Here is a 21,489-nt window from a genome sequence, read left to right on the forward strand (position 1 = left end):
ATTTCTATTATCAATCTGTTAAAGAAAAAAGAGAAAGGAACTGACGAAAAAGGAGAGAGAAAAAATAAGAACAAGTCAAATAAGAGGATGGTTTGTAGTGTCGATGTGGGTCAATATACATAGTGATGTGAAAATGCCATCTTCCTTCTCTTGCACTGAAAAGCAATTTCCCACTAAAAAATTGGTTATGAAGCCATTCTCAACTCAAATCATTTATTTTCCTAGAAAAAAAAATGTTTATGAAGCCATTCTCAATTCAATCATTTATTTGTTGGATAAAAGATTATGGGTATATCTACTATGGATCTATAAGTAAAACATTATATTTGTTGGATAAAAGATTATGGGTATATCTACAATGGATCTATAAGTAAAATATTATACTATATTGTTGGATAAAATTACATTTTTGAAATGGAATAAAAATAATTTTTTTTTATACACTTGAATATTGGAAGATCATATCATCTTCTCAAATTTATCAAGTTTCTTCACCCTCTGCATAGACCTAGCAAACAATGCCAAAAAGACTCCTGCACAATCGCATAAAAACATACACAAACCTAGTTCAACTTCATAGAAAACCAGAAAAGAAATCTTTTATGCCTAGGTCTTAGAAGGTTAAAAGTCTAAAAGGTCACCTGCACCAATGAATGATCCATTAGCAATAACTTGACTGCCTTGGCTGCTTAAAGTGAAAAAAAATATGATGACTGTAGACCTTCGGTAATTCCCGATGAAACCGTCGGTAACCAGTATATACCCTCTGGAAAAATTACCGAAGGTTTCGTCGGTAATTACCGAGACCCCTATGACAATCATATTTTACCAATTTTTTGGGCCCCACAAATCCCATAATGTGTGTTGAATGCAAAAACATGCAGAATATGGATTCTAAAATTATCCTAATGAGAGAAAATCCCAAAATTGGTTCAAAATTTCTCAAATTTTCCAAAAAAATACGATGACTGTAGACCTTCGGTAATTCCCGATGAAACCGTCGGTAACCAACATATACCCTCTGGAAAAATTACCGAAGGTTTCATCGGTAATTACCGAGACCCCTATGGCAATCACATTTTACAAATTTTTTGGGCCCCACAAGTCCCATAATGTGTGTTGAATGCAAAAACATGCAGAATATGGATTCTAAAATTATCCTAAGGAGAAAAAATCCCAAAATTGCTTGAAAATTTGTCAAACTTTCCAAAAAAATACGATGACTGTAGACCTTCGGTAATTCCCGATGTAAACGTCGGTAACCAATATATACCCTCTGGAAAAATTACCGACGGTTTCGTCGGTAATTATTGAGACCCCTATGGAAATCACATTTTACCAATTTTTTGGGCCCCACAAGTCCAATAATGTGTGTTGAATGAAAAAACGTGTAGAATATGGATTCTAAAATTATCCTAAGGAGAAAAAAATCCCAAAATTGCTTGAAAATTTGTCAAATTTTCCCAAAAAAATACGATGACTATAGACCTTCAGTAATTCCCGATGAAAACGTCGGTAACCAACATATACTCTCTGGAAAAATTACCGAAGGTTTCATCGGGAATTACCGACGATCTACAGTCATCGTATTTTTTTGGAAAATTTGAGAAATTTTTAAGCAATTTTGGGATTTTCTCTCCTTAGGATAATTTTAGAATCCATATTCTGCATGTTTTTGCATTCAACACACATTATGGGACTTGTGGGGTCCAAACAATTGGTAAAATATGAAAGGCATAGGGGTTTTGGTAATTACCGACGAAACCGTCGATAATTTTTCAGAGGGTATATGTTGGTTACCGACGGTTTCATCGGGAATTACCGAAGGTCTACAGTCATCGTATTTTTTTGGAAAATTTGACAAATTTTCAAGCAATTTTGGGATTTTTTCTCCTTAGGATAATTTTAGAATCCATATTATGCATGTTTTTGCATTCAACACACATTATGAGACTTGTGGGGCCCAAAAAATTTGTAAAATGTGATTGCCATAGGGGTCTCGGTAATTACCGACGAAACCTTCGGTAATTTTTCCAGAGGGTATATGTTGGTTACTGACGTTTTCATTGGGAATTACCGAAGGTCTACAGTCATCGTATTTTTTTGGAAAATTTGACAAATTTTCAAGCAATTTTGGGATTTTTTCTCCTTAGGATAATTTTAGAATCCATATTCTACATGTTTTTGCATTCAACACACATTATGGGACTTGTGGGGCCCAAAAAATTTGTAAAATGTGATTGACATGGGGGTCTCGGTAATTACCGACGAAACCTACGGTAATTTTTGAATCAAAAACAAATTGAACGTTGTCATTTTTTAATGCCGTTTGATTGCTTACTTTGTCATAATTTATCATTAATAATGCTACATTTAGCATGTTATTGGTTGGAACACACATGATTGAAGTTGCCGGATGGAATTGTGGTGATTCTTTTACGACGGTGTACAAATGTCAATTACCGATGATGCATCGGTCATTACCATTGGGCAATAATATCATCCATGCAATAGTAAGAAACATACAAACAACTGAACCAAAAACTGAACACGGAATGATATGTTATCAAAACAATACGATAGATGAATTTGACCACAAAAGAACACATAAAACCAACGTCTATTATGCCAAAACACATGTTAGCGGTTGAGCTACTAATTGCATTCCCTACTACATTGCATAACACACGAATACCGCATAACATGCCCCCATTGGCTTAATATAGCGTAGAGCAATTTATGGTCCTTTAGTTGAATGGTGCTGTTGGTTGGTAGTGCGATCAAGAGGTACGGCAGCCGAGCATGATCGGTTGCTGTTACCAATTTGTTTGCATCCCCTTCATCTATATTGAAGATGCTCCTCTCCTTGAGATTGAATCCTCTTCTTTCTTGGTCTTCCTGACTGTTTGCCAATCTTAGGTGGAAGTACAAGCTGGTTTATGACATCATCTCGAGCATACCACTGACATTTATCTCCAAGTGGATATATGGTTTTCGAATATGCGTCACAGAGTGAGTCAACTTAGTAATGCACCGAGCAAAGGATATATGGAGAAATATGTCGATGCTTACATGCTTCAATTGCATGGACACAAGGAAATCCATCAATGTCGAATTCCTTGCATGAGCATGTCTTATTTTCTAAGTTGACTACTCCAACGAACATGCCATAGCCAACAATTTGAAACTTGTATAAGTTCAATGGAATAACATGTAAGCCTCTGCCATTATTTGAGCGCTCTTGCATGATATTTTCCAACCAATTAGTAACAAGAGTTTGCATTGCAGCTGCGTTATTTCGATGTTCAAACCCCTTGTTGATTAATTCTTCAATCATGTCTGCAAACAAAACAGCTCAAAAACATTACAAACTCTAGTATTGCCCTTCCTCCTCATGATAATTATAGTAGACCATGCCTTCTAACGCAAGGAAAAAAAACTGCTAAATTATAACAAAACCAATATAATATCAACCAATATAATATTAAACACAATAATCACATAATAAAAGCATTAAAAGTTAACTAAAGACTATAACTGTGGATATTTAGATATCATAAAACATCAACAGCAAGTAGACTTCTCATATAAAACATTTAATATGTCCCCAAGAAGATAATAATCATCAAATGCGGCTCCTACCATGGACTTACCAATAATCCAAACCACAACAGCTGTGGTCCTTGTGGTCCTTAAAATTTTGAATAGAAACCTAAAGTGAAAGAGCTTCATGATATCATAATATGCTGACAACACAAATACAATTGAGTGAATAATCTTCCACCAGTTCCTTTCACCCTAAAGAGAAAAAAGTTCATCCCACATAACAAATAGCAGGGAGGATTGAGCATTTCTTAAAAATTAACAATGTTTCAGAACATGTGACAAATAAATTGCTTAATTTTTAAAATCCTAAAAACTAGTTATTAAGTGCACAGGAGAAAAAAAGGTTCTTAGATAAAGGTGGAAATTCTGTATTTCGGTAAAATAAAGTAGAAAGCTAAAGCATAGATATTAATTTGAACATTGTTATACAGATAATGAGGATCCATTAATAGTTCCAACCAAGTCAGAGATCAAAATGCCAACTCCCTGTGTGTAGAATGTACAAATATACAACAATGAAAGGAACTCAATGTTGACCTTAATTTGAAGGTCAGCAAATATGAACTGAACAAGAAGAATATAGGTAATAATACTATTGCACTACTTTGACCAATATAGGAACGAAATGGACCTCCAAAATTCAGAACATCTAAATTTTTTAGTCTGGCTAATGATGAAATGAGGAAAAGCAACATCTAAATTTTGAAGTGCATGTAAATGTTGATATCTATTTATACAATTTCAATTGGTTTACTCGTTTTTTCATATGAACACCTTATTTTACATTCATTGTGATTTTGCCTGTTTTCTAATATATTTTCTTGGCTTTTTTCCCCTTAATGTGTGTGTATTTGACAATACAATAGATAATATAGCGGTGGCTAACTTCCAAAAAGCATAATTGATTCGCAGCCAAACTGAGGAACTCATATAAAATGTCTTCCTTGCATAGCTCCCATAGTTTTCTATTATTATCATACGTTAACCTATCATTGCATCTTTTAACATGAAGTGCAGAGGGAAATGATTCCACAACATCATAACTGGAGTTTGAGTTAAATCAATAAATGAAAGCCCCAATGGACTGTTTAAATCAATAAACATGTATGAGAAATGACTAAATTAGAAGGGGATAAATACAAAAAATATCAACAAAGAAAATGGAGAACAATATTTGTGAAGTATCTCTTTGACACAAGAATAATTTACTTGAATAAAAGATATTAAAGTAATAATAATAATATAAATAAAAATAGAAAGAAAAATGCATGCTGATACAAAAAAATAAAGGAAAATCAAAATGCATTCACATTGGATATTAAGTGTTATGAAGCGGTACGAATGCAAATACTTTAAATCGAAAAACTCATTCATAGAACTCAAAGAAAGGCACTGAAAACAATATCACTAAACAATTCACTTCGTAAACCATGATTAATGCTGCAGAATAACACTACCCCAGGAAAACTTAACTCGTAGAGCCCAAATCCAACTAAAGCTACCAAAGGAACAGCTGAAAGTGGACTCAAAAACTTGAAGAATAGATATAGAAAATCTAATTAACAACAGCTTCATAATTCCAATTGTTTGTAGGACAAAACTATTTTGGAGAAAACATTAAAAGGCATCAGTGCAAACACTCAACAGCCTTAACAAATATTTGACAATAGTTTTTGTAGTCGAGTTCTATTACTTCACTTTCCTCTCCATTTTCTTCAATCTATATTCCTAGCCAAACCACTGAAAACTATTCTGAATAGGATCATTACAAAATTGTTCAAGATGGTGATAAACAGGATTAGCATACGTCCTATGTATGCACAATCATACAAAGAAACCAAAAGATATTACGTGTTACTGTTTGCATTTAGATGGAAATTTCAATTTTTATATAAAGAGAAGCACTAAAACAAAAGTTAACATCACACTGATAGAACATATTCTCTAAATGAATCAAAGAAACCAAGTTGGCCAGGAAGAGTTTCCAATAACCTACTAAACGGGTGGCTAATATTGATTTAGATTTCCCATTTTCAAAAGAAAAAGTCAAAGAGTAGTTTTAAATTCTCCAAGATTCTTCATATGCTATCACCATTAATGCAAGTACCTTAAACATTTTTTAGCACAAGAAGAATTACGTGTATCATGCAATCAGATTAATCCAATTAAACAACCAATATCAACCAGGAAGACTAGATTGTTTATACCTTTATGTACCTTCCAAATTTAGTTCCTTGATCTTTTCTAATAGTGGAACAACAGGCTCTATGTCAATATAGATAGCAACCTTTGTCGTATTACCACAAAAAGTTTTAGTCTCCATACTATAAAGGAATGATAAAATATTTGGTTGTTTGACCTGAAAAGAACAAATGTGACCTTTTTATACTAGTAGGTGTCGTAGAAAAATTCCTTTACAGAAGGCTAGTAACAGAAGGATAAAATAGCTAGACAGGGAAACAAAACATGTATTAAAGCTTTAGAAAAATAGGCATACTATCAAACAAAATCTATGGACTCTGAAAAAACAACCATGTTGAGTTAATGCTTGATAAAATAAAAAATTTAAACATTTTTTTACAAAAATATTACACTTAAATTTTATCAGATTATTGGATTTCAAATTTCAGGGATGTGAGAATCTTTCATATCAATTCCCTCTTTGATTTTGATAGGTGTATGTGACAAGAAAATCTACAATGCATCAATCCGCTAATATCTAAATTCAAAAAAGTAGCAACCAAAATATTGAAAATTGCAAATAGAAGAATATTTAAACCAATCCAAGAAACCAAAGAGAATAAGAACTTTCTCAAGAAAAATACTAACCACATCAAAGAGTAAAACAAATGAGAACTTATAGTTCTGAGGCGCTTTACACCATTACGACCAGCAGCTAAATGTCCATCTTGGGCATTACTTCCAGAAAGAGAAAATATACATATAACAGATCCATCATCCTAAAATACCAATTAAAAGTATATCAACATATCATGTATTTATATATGATAAAATTTTCTTAGATTAGAGGAACTGGAGATTGAAATTCATAATTGACCTATAGGAAATAGCCAATAATAAGATCTTAGGAAGATCTGAGCATATAGACACATCCAAGACTTTAATAGAACAGGTTATGGAATAGCTTCACTATTAAAATTTTCTTTTCATTTGTATGAGCAAAAGCATTATATAATTTCTACCACACACACGCAACCCAATAAAACATATCAACAAACAGTTAAAATGCATATGATTTTGGCCCCAAGTAATAAAACCCAAAAATAATAGCATTCTAAAAATAAGTTCAGTAATTAATAATTACTATATCCCATGTATAAGATCCATTAACTTAATATTTTCAATTGTAATAATCAACAAAATTTCCAGAACAGCTAATAAAAACAAAAGTAAAAGCAGACCCAAAAAATTGAACGGAACAAAAAGTAAAAGAAGATTTAAGGGGGTTGAATGATCATCGTCACCTGATGAGGTTATTGTTTTAGTTGTCTCAGTGAGTCAGTGAGAAGCAGAGGAATGGGAAGAGTGGTGAGAAGAAGAAGAAGCAGAAGAAGAAGAGGAAGGAGGAGTTTGTTGTAGACCAGCTCGTCGACTCTGAGGCTAAGACCGAGAAGGGCATGACAGAGCTGATTGCTGAGCCTTAGATGCTTCCTCCACTTGCTCCTCCTCCTGAAGAACTCCGATTGTCCCAAAACGCTTCGCCATTCTCTCTCACTTTCTCTTCCTCTTCTTCTTCGTGCTCCGTTTAGGGGAAAAATGGCGTAACCTTACATCTTCATTCTTCCTTTTCACATTTGCAAAGGGTAATATGGAAATATTTGAAAATAGAAGGGTAAAACAAAAAAGGTTGGAAATAGGTGGGTAGTTTTCATTAGAGCCTTTAAAACAAGGGTATTGGGCCAAATTACCCTTTTATTTGCACAAGCCGAACCCAATACTAAAATGGGCTTAAGCTCCATCAACCCAATTATGTCATTTCTATAATCTAATTTTTCCCTTAGCGGTATGTTTGGGCGGGAAATCACAAAAAAGAGAAAGAAAGTCATGTAGAAAACGCACACACTCTCTCTCACTCTCTATCTCTCTCTCTCTCTCTCTCTCTCTCTCTCTCTCTCTCAAAGTTGCAGAAAGAGAAAGAAAAAGCCCTTGGTGTTTGGCAGCATCGTCTCCGATGCCTCCAAGGAAGAAATCCAATTCTTCTTCTTCGAACGCAACGACGTCGTCAAGGAAATCGAACCAGAGCAACCACCATCCCCAACCTTCCAAGTTCGGCATCCAACATTTCTTCGAGCGCCATACTCAGAATCCACTCTTATCTGCTTCTCAGAACCCCAAAATTCAAAATGCCCCCAATCCTCTCCCTCCTTCTTCAAACCCTCTCCCCATTTCCGATTCGCTGCCTACAAACTCCGCTCGCATTGACGACGTCAACGGCAATGTCGCCTCTTTAGCTCCTAAAGACGCCAACAAAGGGACCCATTCGAAGTTGGGAGCTCCGATTCATGCATCGCAGAATACGCCGCTGGAGAACTTGGTTCCGGCTGGTGTTGATGCTGATGAAGGATTGTCTGAGGTGTCTCCCGAGATTTCCAAGTCGGCTAAACGTTTCAAGTTCTCGCCTGGAATGGTACATTTCCATTTTCTACTTCTATTCTTTTATTGTTTTTTTTTTCTTTTTATTAGTATAATTCTATGGTAAATTCTATTCATTTTTGTGTCAATTCAATGCTAATTCCTAAAAAATGCAGTAACTTGTGGCTGTAAATTAATTAATTGAATAAAAAAGTTAATTTTTTTTTCTTTTTATTGTGATGATAGTTGATAAAGCAGAGCCAGGATGATGGAGGTGATGAGATCACATGGAAGATATCTCCGGTGAATGAAAGACTGCAAGCCGTTTCGAAGCGGATGGTGCCTGAGATGGTTCAAATGTTGGCAGACTCTTCCAGGCTTAGTGCTTTAAGCATTCATCAATGCTCTCATAATAAAGTATATTAGTTAGCTATATTTTTTTATTTTTTATATTCTTCTGGTACATTGTCATGTATTTCTATTATGGCATGGTTAATAAATGATGGAAGTCACAGAACTCTCCTTCTACTGCTGGAAAGATTGAGAAGTGGCTATCTTCCCCTACATTGAAGGCTCCTGAAAGGTCTTTGGTATCAACGAACAGGGTTGGTTTAAAAAGGGTAAACCCGGATCATGATAATGGAACTGCACGTGATGTGACCAACTATGCAGTAGCCACTACACAGAGTCCGTTTCGTACTCCACCATCTCTATCATATTGCCATGATAAGGTAATTATGTCGTCGTAGTTTAAGTCTTCGAGCATACGTATTAGAGCAACTATGGCTTTGTTGGACTTTAGGAAAAAATGGATAGAATGGGAAAAGAATGTTCTCTTATACCTGTCATTGTGTACTGATCAGCAAAAGTAATAAGTTCTTTCTGCTCATTTGGTACTTTGTTTCCTTCAATTCTCCGGCTACCCTTAAACATAAGTGATAATGAGAATAATCATTTTTATGTTTGATTTGTTTTTTCCACTATTTTTAATCAAATGAAGTGTGTAGTTACCTAGCTTACCTTCACTAATTTATACAAACTGAAGTGCAGCCTGCTAATGGTGTCGCATGTCATGGAGTATCTATTCAGCCAGGATTAAGGCAGCACAAGAAGGTACGAATCTAAAATTATATCAACTATGAAATCCATATTTCCTACTAGGATGAAGTTCAAGCGTTTGACTATTGCATTCCTGATTTATATTGTTCTGTTTGCAGCATTTGATTATATCTTCACAATATCTAATCTAAACTGCAATCTGTGTCTATCTATTCATGTATTGTTTTAGGCATTGCTTGAGCTCTTGGATCAGGTGGAGGATGTCATTTCTGTTGAAGATTCCGAGTCTGACAAAGTGGAGGCATCTGTACGCCAAGTTCAAACTAGGAAATGTGATGAGATTCCTGTCAAAGTGGAACTTGAAGTTAAAAGTGTGGCTGCACATTTTCCAGAGAAGATTATGAGGGGAATTTCTTGTTATAATTTTCTTGTATTGGAGGTACCCTTTATTACTTTAGTAGATTCTTGGTCAAAGGATGATGGACTTCTTAGAGGTTGATTATCATGCAACTTATCTTTGCTACAGGTATCAGAAAAGTGTGGACCTGCTGATGCATCTAGTGCCGTATGCCCTTATAAGGTTTCAAGTAATCATTATTTATAAAATTGCTTTATTGCTCCATTAAATCAAATTTGATATTTAAAGTGATCAATTGGTTCCCAGGTTCTTCGCTTATTGAATGAGCAAAGTGGAGTAGAGCGTGCTGTATATTTGTGGGAAGAGTGGTTAGTTCATGATTTTTGGCTGTCACTGCGTTTTGTCTTTTTATTTTAAATTTTTTTTCCACAACAATTAAAGTCCTATTTATTCATATCTTGTGAAGTTTGGGTATCATTCTGACAATAGAAATGCACAAAGTCATGTCTTGTTGTTCCCTGCTCTTTAAGTAACCTGATTTGGTGATTTCTGTCCTCTAATTATCATATATGAATGGTTTCTTGGCATTGAAGTTAAGATTTTATGTTCATCCCACTCCATACACTTAGTTGTGATTTAATATTAATTCGATGGGTTTGTATGAAGGTTATTTTCTAGGTGTGGAAGTAAGACCTTTGCCCTTTATTTTTTCATACTTAGAACTACATTTTTGGGTTGGCATACAGGTTGGCAAAATATCATTATGGCGGTTGTGTTATTAATATTCCTTATTTATTTTAATTAAATATTTTGCAGGTTCTACAGTGTCATTGCCCCTGGAGATACTGTCAATGTAATTGGTGAATTTAATGAAAAGGGAATCTGTCATGTTAATCATGAAAGGAATTTTGTAATTGTTCATCCTGATATACTGGTATCTGGAACTCGGGTAATAACATCCTCTTGTTTTGATATAATTTTTTTAACATGTTTGTTTAGTGATCTTCATTGTAAAACTATTTTGACCCAATTTCTAGGTTTTTATTCATTTGCTTATTGCCATTATTAACTTGATGCACATAGTGGGGTCTACTTCTTAACAATTTAAGCTTTTGGGAATTACAGTAACACTCGTTTTTATTAATTTATTGTGTTACACATACGAGACACCTTTTTTCTTGTTATTGAACCACCTCATATGTGATAGAAAGTGTTAAATGCCTATTGTGTTAGCTTCATTTACATACTTAGTCTCATTTTGTAAGAATTTAAGTTTATGGAGTTAATTGTATCATCTGTTATTATTTTTTTTTTACCCTAGTTCTTGCTGCTAAATGAGGGTGCTTTTAGGTTGCTGCTAGTTTCAATTGCCCAAGGAGAACTGTCCTGGATGAGAGGCTTAGATGCAGTGAACACGCAGCTCCAGCATTAATTGGTACATTGTTGCACCAAATTTTTCAGGTTTTGACCTTCCCTACTACTTTGTATATTTTTCAAAAATATATATCTACATACATATATATATATACACACACACATTTATATAGACAAGCGATTTATAAAAGTTCTTTATTACTGTAGGCTGGACTTACAAATGAGAGGCCTACTACGACATTCTTGGAGGAATATGCAAAAATTGTGCTCCAAAATAACATTGAGAGCTTGTATGCATGTGGAGGTAGGATTTTTAGAAATTGTTATTACAATTTCTATTTCTTTGGCAATAAGATTCAGATTTGGTTTCATATTTGTTGGCTCTAAAATTTTATGTTAAAACTTTTAGTACTCCATTTGAACTGTAATTTAGCTCTGTCGATCATCTCTTTAAAGCTTACTCACTTTGTTCATGTTACTTTGCAGTAAATGAAAATGACATCCTCAGAACCTTGATTGATGCCATCCCAAAATTGTTGAGTTGGGTCAACCTCTACAAAAATCCAGAGGTTCAATCTTTGTTTACCTATTTACTTTTTTTTATCATTTAATTTTGTTACACATTCTTTGCATTTTTATCTTGATTTTGGGGTTTGTTTGGAATTTTACTGCCAAGTCTAAACCTTGCCTCAGGTTGTTGTCGGTTTCTAAATCCCTGTAAACCTTCATAAGTGCTAATAGTATTTAGGTGTTAGTTCCTACTATGTTTCAATGCATTGATTTTTTTGTATATTAGGCATTTTTTATGCTTTATCATGGGAAGTGCAACAGATGCTTATGGTTGTGAACAACATATAATAATGCAATATTTTTTTTTTTTTTCACTTTGACATAGAGTTGCTTTGAATGTTCTACACGACCAATTCTACAAATTTAATCTTCTCTTCCAATATTCAAACATAATACATGTAACTGTTTGTAGACATCGGATTTCTTTTGATTGGTTGTTGTGGTGGTAGGTTCTTTTTGATCTGTCATGTAGATGCTATTGCCCATAGTTGGATGTGCATATTACATTCACATTTGTCTTATGTAACATATATTTTTATGTCCATGATAATATGTTGTCTGCACTGTACAGTTACCACTATGCTCATTTTATTGATTTTGAAATTCATTGGTAGGACTCTAAAACCCCTACTGTTGATTTTGGATCTGATTCTGGAAGCAAAAAGGTCAGCATAACTGAGGTAAGGCCTATATATAAACTTGCTTGATCTATCATATATCACATTTGCATCTATAAGTACGCATTTAAAAGTGTCAAATATTTGTGTTTTCTAGGCTAATATATAAACATGCATTATTTTGTCAATGTTTAAGCTTTTGGGATTGACGGTTAACTTAAAATGTATTAGGGTTTAGTTGTTTATCTGGACTTGTGTCCTTGTCCTGCCACAAGGCATAAATTTGTCCTGTACTGGACGAGCAATACTTAAAGATGATCTTTTGAACATTAGCATTATTGGCGAATGCACCTTACCTACTTTTATTACAGTCTCATGAATTTGGAAGTATTCTGAATGAAAAGAATAGATTGATTTTTACAGTATTGAAGATGTGTCTTGCATTCATCTACATCCACATTTGTATAAATAATAATGAGTTGATTGTAAAGGTACTTTCTTGTTTCATGAAGCCTGATCTTGTATGTTTTCTGTCCTATTTATAACTGTTGTACAATTTCTTGAATGTTATGCCTCTTTAATGTAGGTATATGATATTGAGGAGATGGCATGGGCTCCAAAATATGGTTTGAAGGGGATGATCGATGCTTCTGTTAGAGTAAAAATTGAATCAAACAATTGTGATAATAATGAGAAGGTTATGCCTCTAGAGTTTAAATCTGGGAAAGTGCCGAATGGCCAGGTAAGCAAATTGGCTTTGCTGAAGTTTATGTGTCCAACAGAGTGATATAAGTAATTTTATTAATATTTTGATACCATTAGCTTATTTTCCTCTTAGCTTATGCTTATGATTTCTGCAGTCATCTACGGAACATAGTGCCCAAGTAATTTTATATACTCTTCTGATGTCTGAAAGGTGAGAATATGTTTCATATCATTCTCTTGGCTTGCCAAAAGGGTATTTTGGGAGAAATTTCGAGAAATCATACTTCTGTTTCTTTCTCTATGTCTTGTATTCAGGTACCTGAAGGATATTGATTGTGGGCTTCTATATTATCTTCAGTCAGATCAGACACAGGTAATGTCAAGTAGAATGGTATTACATTTTCCTCTTTGCATGTTGAAGGCTATTTAGTGTGTGTTTACTATGTCTAAAGGGAATTGTGGTCCGAAGATCTGACTTGATTGGGCTAGTCATGCGTCGTAATGAACTTGCAAGTGATATTCTCAAGGCATCAACAAAACAATTACTGCCCCCAATGTTACAGGTATGGTGTTGCAGAATTCTTAGAACAATGTTTCTAAAACCTCCTCACTGGATTGCCCATTAAAGTTCTCCCAATTTATTTATTTATTTTTATTTATTTATTTATTTTGGTTTAGAGTCTGAGCATGTGCAAAGGCTGTCGACATCTTAATGTTTGTACCATCTATCATAAGGTAATTCTTTTTACCCTACTAAGATTCAATTAGTGGGCTAGTACCAGTAGCTAATCTTTAGTATAGCATTCATTACTGCCTTGTATAATTTCTTAAATGCTCTCCAAGTTTGATTGTTAGTCTGTCTCATTGTCAGTCATGTTTAAATGGTGCAGGCGCACGGTGGAAGCACGGAGAGCAGTGGATTGGGAGATTTATTTGATTCAAAAACTGACCACCTAACAACTGCTCATGGTGTTTTCCTTAGGCATTGGGATTGGTTGATTGACTTAGAAGCTAAAGAGATGCAGGTGCACTTTTGGTGTAACAATATGCATGTTTTATAAATTTCCTACTTCCAGAGGTATTACTAAAATGAAATTGCCTCTATGTTTCTTGTTAATTTTTTCAATTTGACCGTTTCAGCTTGCAAAGAGAGAAATCTGGCGCTCACGTAGTTTGGAAAGTGATAATGCCACAAGTTGTCTCTTTTCTATTGTTCTTGGTGATGAGTTTCCAAACTTCAAATCTGATAACAGATTCATATATCATTTTGTGCCCTGCAATCTTCATTCTCTCAGTGGAAAGATATCTGATATGGATTCTCTGAATGCCACCTCATCGCTAAAAAAAGATGTGAATTGCTCATTAAGAACTGGAGACCATGTGGTACAGTTATTTCCATAACATAAATTAGTAAAATTCACATGAAAGGTGATTCCTATTACAAGTTTAATCCGCCTCCTCAAGCATGAACTCTCAGGAACAGTAATTATGCAATAGATAATGTAGTTCAAAAATCTGCAATGTTACTAATGCTCCAAAATTAACTATATCTGTATTTTCAAAGAGCCCGAACTCATCATCCTAGAAAAATGTAACGTTCTTAAGGTCTTCCAAGCGAGTCAGTATGGTTTCAAAAGTGCCTGAGCATATAATATTTAGTTTAAATGACCAAATCCATGGCATGATGGTAACTGTAAATTCCAGAAATCTATTTCCTCTTTTGGGTGTGTGTGTGTGTGTGTGGGTTTTATTTTTTTATTTTTTTATTTTTTATTTTTTATTTTTTATTTTTTAATTTTTTCATATATATATATATATATATACATATATATGTATATTTTCCATAGTAAGATGTTGCAATCTACTTCATATATGCATTATTTTTATCTGTTCTTTTTATCCTTGATGTTACATTGTTGATCTTTCTTTGGTCTTTTGTGTTAGATACTCAGCACTGAACCTGGTCATCTAATTATTGCAAGTGGGGTCGTGACAGATTCAAGTGACCAGCATGTTTCTGTAAGGATAAGTTTGCTGTAATAAATGTTGATGTGCATTGATATAGAATGAAAGTAGTCTTGGTAGTGCCACCTGCCATATGCAAATATAGAATGCATAAGACTATTTAAATTTAAAACAAGTTAAATCTTTTCCTATTGACTTTTTGTAAAATTCCTAGGTTTCTCTTGCAAAGCAACTAAGGCTTCCAGGGAACACACCTTCTGAGGCATGTGATCTCCTTCATGAGGTCTGGCGGATTGACAAGGATGAATTCATGACTTCATTTACTATCATGAGGCAATTACAATACTATATCTACGTCTTATCTACTTTTAATGACATTCATCAGATGATTTAGAATATCATTATAACATATCTGTCTAAATTCTTGCTTGATTTCACTTCTTAAGGTTTAACGTTGTTCAACTTTTTCTACCAAGTGTACAAAGTACTCATCTTAGGAAGATGATTGTTGACCTTGAGGTAAATCTTGAACTTGAATTATTATATTTTTTGAATTCTAGTTTTATTGTCCTACTGACATGTTTGCCATGCAGGCTCCTAGATTTGACAGTGGATGTATATTAAGCCAGGATCCAGCAATATCTTATGTATGGTCAGAGAAAAATCTAAATGATGATCAGCGTCGAGCCATTCTTAAGGTTTTCTATAAAATTTCAACCCAACATCCCCCTTCCCTTCATCCCCTCTGTTTCTGATATTATATATCTCAATTTCCGTTAGAGGCAAAATCTGGTTTGGAAATCAAGCATAAGCTACACTTCTTGGGCATCTTCTACTGAGTACACATATTTGCTCATTTCACAATGTATTGTTTCAGATACTCACAGCAAAGGATTATGCTCTCATATTAGGAATGCCTGGAACAGGCAAGACGTCTACCATGGTGCATGCTGTTAAGGCCTTGTTAATTAGAGGTGCATCCATTTTGCTTACATCCTACACAAATTCTGCTGTGGATAATCTACTAATCAAATTAAAGGCTCAGGTTATTCTTTTTTTATTTTTTATTTTTTATTTTAAATTTTTTTTCCTTCTTTTTATTTTATTTTATTTTTTGCTTTTATCAGTTCACTATTTTTTATTTCTTTGAATTAATTGATGTTTGGCAATTTAGACTGTATGTACTTGGCATATGTTGCAAAGAAATGTACTTGCATGATTGAGTTTGGTTTTAATAAATATTGGCAAAAACTTTTATACACTTGGAGGAAATTGTTTGTTTCTTCATGCCATAACCTGATTGTTAAGCTTTGCAATTAAAGGTTTGAATAAATACATAAATAAAGATAATGTGTTATCAAATATGGTTTAAATATTGATAGAAAAAACTGTTGCATACCTTTTATTTAATATCTTGTGTGACAAATCTTATCTACCATTCAATCCAACCTGGAGTGATATATATCAATCATCATTAGCAGTCTGCATTTCTTCTCATTTTGGTTGATGTTTATATTGTCATTCCCTATCGAGTTGCTAATAAAGTAAGGTTATTTTTAGAGCTCACCGGGAAATTATTAGTCCGACCATTAAAGTGCTGCCCCATTTAGTGGATGTAGAAGACTTGTTCTTCTGCCTATCTGTGTGACTGGATGATAATTAATATTTCGTTCAAATTACTATTTTGCTTTTCCTTGTTATTGAGATTTAGACAATTACAGAACATTGACTTTATACGCATTGGAAGACATGAAGCTGTGCATGAAGAAGTACGAGAGCATTGCTTTTCAGGTGAACTGTATATTACCAGAGCACTTTTTTTTTTTCCATATATAAGTTGATTTCTTCCATGTTATAACAATAGCCTCCATGACAGCAATGAATTTACAAAGTGTCGAGGAGATTAAAACAAGATTAGACCAAGTCAAAGTAGTTGCAGTTACATGTTTGGGGATTACTAATCCCTTGTTCGCCAGCAAGAAGTTTGATATATGCATCATGGATGAAGCTGGACAGACAACTCTTCCAGTATGTATTGTTCTCAACAATCTGTTGAAAATACTATTTAGTTAATGCAAATAAATTAAACTTATTATTATAATTTAATCAAAAGATAGAAGCTTATCGGATTAGTTTGAATAATAATATATTAGACACCCCCATTCTGATTGTAAGTAGCAATGATAAACAATATGAATAATTAATGAGTATGTTCTTTTAGAAGTTGAGCATATATTTTGGGCCGCTTACTGTTTCCCCAATTCTAAAGTATATTCTTGACTATCAATCAAGGCCTTCAAATTTAAAATTGTTATCAGTGTGGTAGAATTGGTTGAAAGCAAGTTTTAACGGGCAGTTCATGGCAATTAATAAAGCAGGATAGAGAGTAAAAGACAGGGTGGGTTGAATAGGAGCTCATCTTTGGGGAAGAATAAATTGCCCTCTCTTAATTTCTACAAGTTCCCATGAGAATCTGTTTTTAATTTTTTTCTGTAATTATCTTAATTTTTAGGGGCAAATGAAAAATTTAAACATTGAGGGTCTAATCTGGGGCAAAATAGAAGGCTCAAGTACATGGTTAATCCACTTGTAAAAATGATTGTACTGGTTAATATTGGTGCTAGTTTGCTAAAAAGTAGTAAAATTAAGGTGATCCTTATCACTTTATATCTTCAAATGGATTTCTATTATGAAAAGCAAAAACTTTGATATGAAAAATATTCAAATTGTCTTTTTTTTTTTTTTTTTTCTAATCTTAATTTTTTTATTTTTCTTAACCCTACATGTTAAGGCTTAATTGGACTGAGTTATTTTAGTCTTCATGTATGTGTTGCCCTGAAAAGAGAAGTTAGTGTATGAAAATTTGAATGAAATAGTATATTCATAAGCGGTTTACCGTCCTATCAGGTATCTTTGGGGCCATTGATGTTTGCTTCAACGTTTGTCCTTGTTGGTGATCATTATCAGTTACCTCCTCTTGTCCAGGTGTATATCTTTTGTCTATGTTTTCATGGGTCAACCTTCCCATGTTATTAATTTTTAGCTCATTCATAGTACTGTTTTAAATTTTAGAGTACAGAGGCCCGTGAAAATGGAATGGGGGTAAGCTTGTTTCGCAGGCTATCGGAAGCACATCCTCAGGCAATTTCTGCTTTGCGAAGCCAGGTTTACCATAAATTCAAAATTGAATTCTTTCCGTGCGTATTTATTCTGTACTAGTTGAAATTGACTAAAGTTTTGAATGTAGTATCGTATGTGTCAAGAGATTATGGAACTATCGAATGCATTGATATATGGTGACAAGTTGCGTTGTGGTTCCTCTGACATAGCTGATGCCAAACTTAAATTATCCAGTTTAAAGCTTGGTTCATCATGGCTAAAAGAGGTAAGCGTTTTTTCTTTTTCTTTCCAAATTTGTTATGTACATTTATGCAATTAATTGACTTGGTATTGTATACCTGATGTTTAATTACATGACAAATTATGGTGAACCGTGTATATCTCATTATGTTGTGTATTGTCTCACTATATAAAACTGGACAGCTGTTATTGCATAAGCTATGAATCTTTTGTTGCACTTTATTCTCTTCTTTTTGCTCGAAGCACATTTATGGTGACTAAAATGTCAAAAATTAGAAAAACAATTTGTATTTTTGACATTTCTCGTTTAATGGATGCAGATCTTAAATCCAAGCAGGCCGGTTATATTTATTAATACAGGTTTGCAATTGTCTTTTCTTTTTTCTTTTTTTTTTTTATATTATTATTTTTATTGTGTACTCAAATGATTAAATGGTTTTTCATTATGCTTGGATATGTTTTTGCCTCATTTTTCTCAAGCTAGATATGTTGCCTGCTTATGAGGCAAAGGAAGACAAGATCATAAACAACCCAATGGAAGCTCGGATAGTTGTAGAGGTGTAAATTTTACTTACTTTCTATATGATGCCTATTGAGCAATAAATTATTTCTTGATTTTTGTCTGATGCAAACCATTTGATTAGCTTTTAGCGTAGGGATTATCTACATTCCTTGCTTTTCTTACAGGTCACGGAGGAGTTAGTTAACAGTGGAATTGAAGGGGAAGATATAGGCATAATCACTCCCTATAACTCCCAGGCAAATGTCATTCTTCAAGCGATAAACCTATCCTCTGTTGAAATACATACTATTGACAAGTACCAGGTTAGATTATAGACTGTTCTTTATCTGATGCATTTATTATTGATTATTCTGAAATGAGTTGTATTTCGTGAGATTTTATAATCTGAACTGGAAGTGTTATTTAGAAATGGAACCTTCTTTCTGAGTACTATAGCCTTAGGGAACCTGCAACTGAGTTAAAATGTACATTTCATGTTTGTATTCTTTTATTTTTGTCCTCTTCAGGGAAAATATATAATTAAGTTTGAGGATCATAGAAGCCACACCATTCTTTCTTACATGCTATATATTTCATTCCTACAGGGAAGAGATAAGGACTGTATACTGGTTTCATTTGTTAGGTCTAGTGAAAATCCTAGAAACTGCGCTTCATCATTGCTTGGAGACTGGCATAGGATTAATGTGGCCTTAACACGTGCCAAGGTAGGTATATCATTGTTTCTCTTCAATTTGGAACTCCTGTTTGCCATAAATTTGAAATCTGGATAAGCATGCAGGAAAAGGTCCTGCGGTGAAGATGCTAAGCATTGTTGATTATCTCTATTGGCATAAATAACATGTTCTTTTGGTCATTTGGTTCTGTAGAAAAAGTTGATAATGGTAGGATCATGCAAAACCCTATCAAGGGTTCCACTGATGAAGCTTCTCATTGAGAAAGTTGAAGAGCAATCAGGCGTCATCAGTGTGTCCAAGATGGATATCGACTGCACAAGAATGCTGAAGAAATGCTCACAGCTCAGATAGATCATAAAGTTTTGGCTTTGCTTTTTTTGGCAGTTTGTAAATAGAAAATTTTGATGATCATTATTTTCTTTGTAACAAGTACGAGGTTGTATATAGATGCAACAATTATTTTGTAACAGTTAAGTAAATGCGAACAAATTTACAGGCACGGGGAGCTTTTGATGTATCATTTCAATGACAGTAGAGATTATATAATAAAGAGAATGAAATCGGATGGAGTCACTAATCTAATCTTCATTCTTATTTTCAAGCCTCCCATATTTGCCTTTCTTTATTGTCCTTTCAAAAAGTTAAAATTTGCATTTCTTTATCGTCCTTTTAAAAAAAAAAAAAAAAAAAAAAAAAAAAAGGAAGAAATTTAAAGTGTCTGAGCCCGGGTTCGAACCGGGGACCTCTAGTGTGTGAGATTAGCGTGATAACCAACTACACCACCCAGACAATTTTTGTTTGCAAATGCCACATGCGAATATTAATTACTTACCTTATACTCTTCACTTTCCTCAAACTTCTCATATTGGAAGAGCCTAAATAGTGCCTATATTCTCTCTTCTTTTTCTTCGTCTTCATCAAATTTTTTTTTTTCCTTTTTTTTATTTAAATTTTTTTTTAACAAGCCTTTACTCTCAGCAATTGCCATGTGCAAGCATTTGTTCAAGAATCAAAATAACCCGTTTATCTTACTCTTTCCAATAACATCTTTAATTTCAAGGCTTATCTATTTTTGCTCTGTACTTCTTGTTTTAGAAAAGCCTAAAATAGTGCCTTAACTCTCTCTCTCTTTATCTCATTTTTTTTTTATTGTTTGGTTTTTTTACTAGCCTTTGTTCTCATTTAAGAGTAGAAAATTCATCACTCGTTTTGAGCCTCGTAACTGCCTCTGGTCTTTCATAAAAAAACATAAAACTCAATGCCTTCGGTCTCATTTGAATAGATAAATTAATCTCTCAATTAAATTTGTGTCGTCTGGTTCATAAGCAAAAAATATTAGAATGTCTGAGGCAAGGTTCGAACTGGGAACGTCTTAGTATGTCAGACTAGTTTGATAACGCGACAGTTTGAATTAAGTTACCAATATTTAAATCTCTTAGACCTTATTAAACTGAATGTATAGTTTTGAAAGACCTTTCGCTAATTATAATAATTATATAAAGTACTACTATCCAATTCTAATTGTTCATGAATACTATGTCTAATGTATACGTGTGTGTTCTAAAAAATAATAAATGAGAATGTTAATTAAATATGCACATACAATCACCGCTTTTGTGGTTTCAGAGAAAAAAAATTAAAAAAAAAAAAAAAACGTTGGTCTAGTGTTTTGCTCTCACATCTACATTGTTATGGATTCAAGTCATGTGTTTCTCCAATTTAAATTAGAATATTATTATTGTGAAGGTATATTTCATCACTTCTAAATAACAAAAGTACACCTAAACTATTTTAATTATAAAAAAAATCAAAATTCTGTGGTCCAATTTATTTAAATGGTACAAATTCAAATATATTGAAAATATTAATTATATAATTTTATCCTTAAATAACTTTATTTTATTTTATTTAATATTCTTCCTACTGAAACTCTAACAACAAAAAGTACCCTAAGCTGTCATTCAAGGTGCATAAAAGAATAATATCCTACATGCATAATTTTTGTTTCCTCATTGCGTTTTTCACTTAAAAGTCCATAAGTAACCCTTTTGACTTAGCGCCGTAGGCTTCCCCTTCTATTTGAGT

The 21,489-nt window shown here is 33.6% G+C and overlaps 1 protein-coding gene, 2 long non-coding RNA genes and 1 other non-coding gene across 10 annotated transcripts; 1 reads left to right on the forward strand and 3 right to left on the reverse strand.

The window, feature by feature from the left end:
- Positions 1-303: 303 nt before the first annotated feature.
- LOC125423022 (uncharacterized) lies at positions 304-698 on the reverse strand. The gene is made up of 2 exons (XR_007241560.2): positions 642-698; positions 304-533 (listed from the first exon to the last, which is right to left on the reverse strand). It is a non-coding gene; the product is annotated as an uncharacterized LOC125423022 (long non-coding RNA).
- Positions 699-2,561: 1,863 nt separating this feature from the next.
- On the reverse strand, positions 2,562-7,433 carry LOC112489373 (uncharacterized). Of its 4 annotated transcripts, XR_007241559.2 has the most exons (4): positions 7,092-7,433; positions 6,436-6,566; positions 3,654-3,746; positions 2,562-3,339 (listed from the first exon to the last, which is right to left on the reverse strand). It is a non-coding gene; the product is annotated as an uncharacterized LOC112489373 (long non-coding RNA). The 4 variants fall into 4 exon arrangements; XR_007241556.2 differs by lacking the exon at positions 3,654-3,746 and having other exon boundaries at positions 7,092-7,427; XR_007241558.2 differs by lacking the exons at positions 2,562-3,339; positions 3,654-3,746 and adding an exon at positions 3,754-5,346 and having other exon boundaries at positions 7,092-7,428.
- A 236-nt stretch (positions 7,434-7,669) lies between these two features.
- On the forward strand, positions 7,670-19,977 carry LOC107429074 (DNA replication ATP-dependent helicase/nuclease JHS1). Of its 4 annotated transcripts, XM_016039727.4 has the most exons (34): positions 7,678-8,254; positions 8,446-8,616; positions 8,715-8,930; positions 9,250-9,312; positions 9,488-9,697; positions 9,785-9,838; positions 9,923-9,984; positions 10,433-10,565; positions 10,967-11,077; positions 11,198-11,294; positions 11,477-11,559; positions 12,175-12,240; positions 12,764-12,919; positions 13,038-13,093; positions 13,198-13,255; positions 13,335-13,445; positions 13,561-13,617; positions 13,773-13,907; positions 14,023-14,265; positions 14,827-14,901; positions 15,062-15,180; positions 15,294-15,366; positions 15,441-15,545; positions 15,725-15,892; positions 16,569-16,638; positions 16,724-16,875; positions 17,755-17,832; positions 17,920-18,012; positions 18,095-18,232; positions 18,528-18,567; positions 18,692-18,765; positions 18,895-19,032; positions 19,315-19,434; positions 19,597-19,977. In XM_016039727.4, exons 1-34 carry the CDS (start codon positions 7,799-7,801, stop codon positions 19,753-19,755), a joined length of 4,140 nt encoding a protein of 1,379 aa, XP_015895213.2. In that variant the 5' UTR covers positions 7,678-7,798; the 3' UTR covers positions 19,756-19,977. The 4 variants fall into 4 exon arrangements, 2 of the variants coding, with proteins under 2 accessions (XP_060672920.1, XP_015895213.2); XM_060816937.1 differs by lacking the exon at positions 19,597-19,977 and having other exon boundaries at positions 7,673-8,254; positions 19,353-19,434; XR_007241302.2 differs by lacking the exons at positions 18,528-18,567; positions 18,692-18,765; positions 18,895-19,032; positions 19,315-19,434; positions 19,597-19,977 and having other exon boundaries at positions 7,670-8,254; positions 17,927-18,012.
- Positions 19,978-20,119: 142 nt separating this feature from the next.
- TRNAV-CAC (transfer RNA valine (anticodon CAC)) lies at positions 20,120-20,193 on the reverse strand. Its single transcript has one exon. It is a non-coding gene; the product is annotated as a tRNA-Val (tRNA).
- Positions 20,194-21,489: the final 1,296 nt, after the last annotated feature.

The sequence above is a fragment of the Ziziphus jujuba genome, chromosome 5 (assembly GCF_031755915.1).
Source record: "Ziziphus jujuba cultivar Dongzao chromosome 5, ASM3175591v1".
NCBI lineage: Eukaryota > Viridiplantae > Streptophyta > Magnoliopsida > Rosales > Rhamnaceae > Ziziphus > Ziziphus jujuba.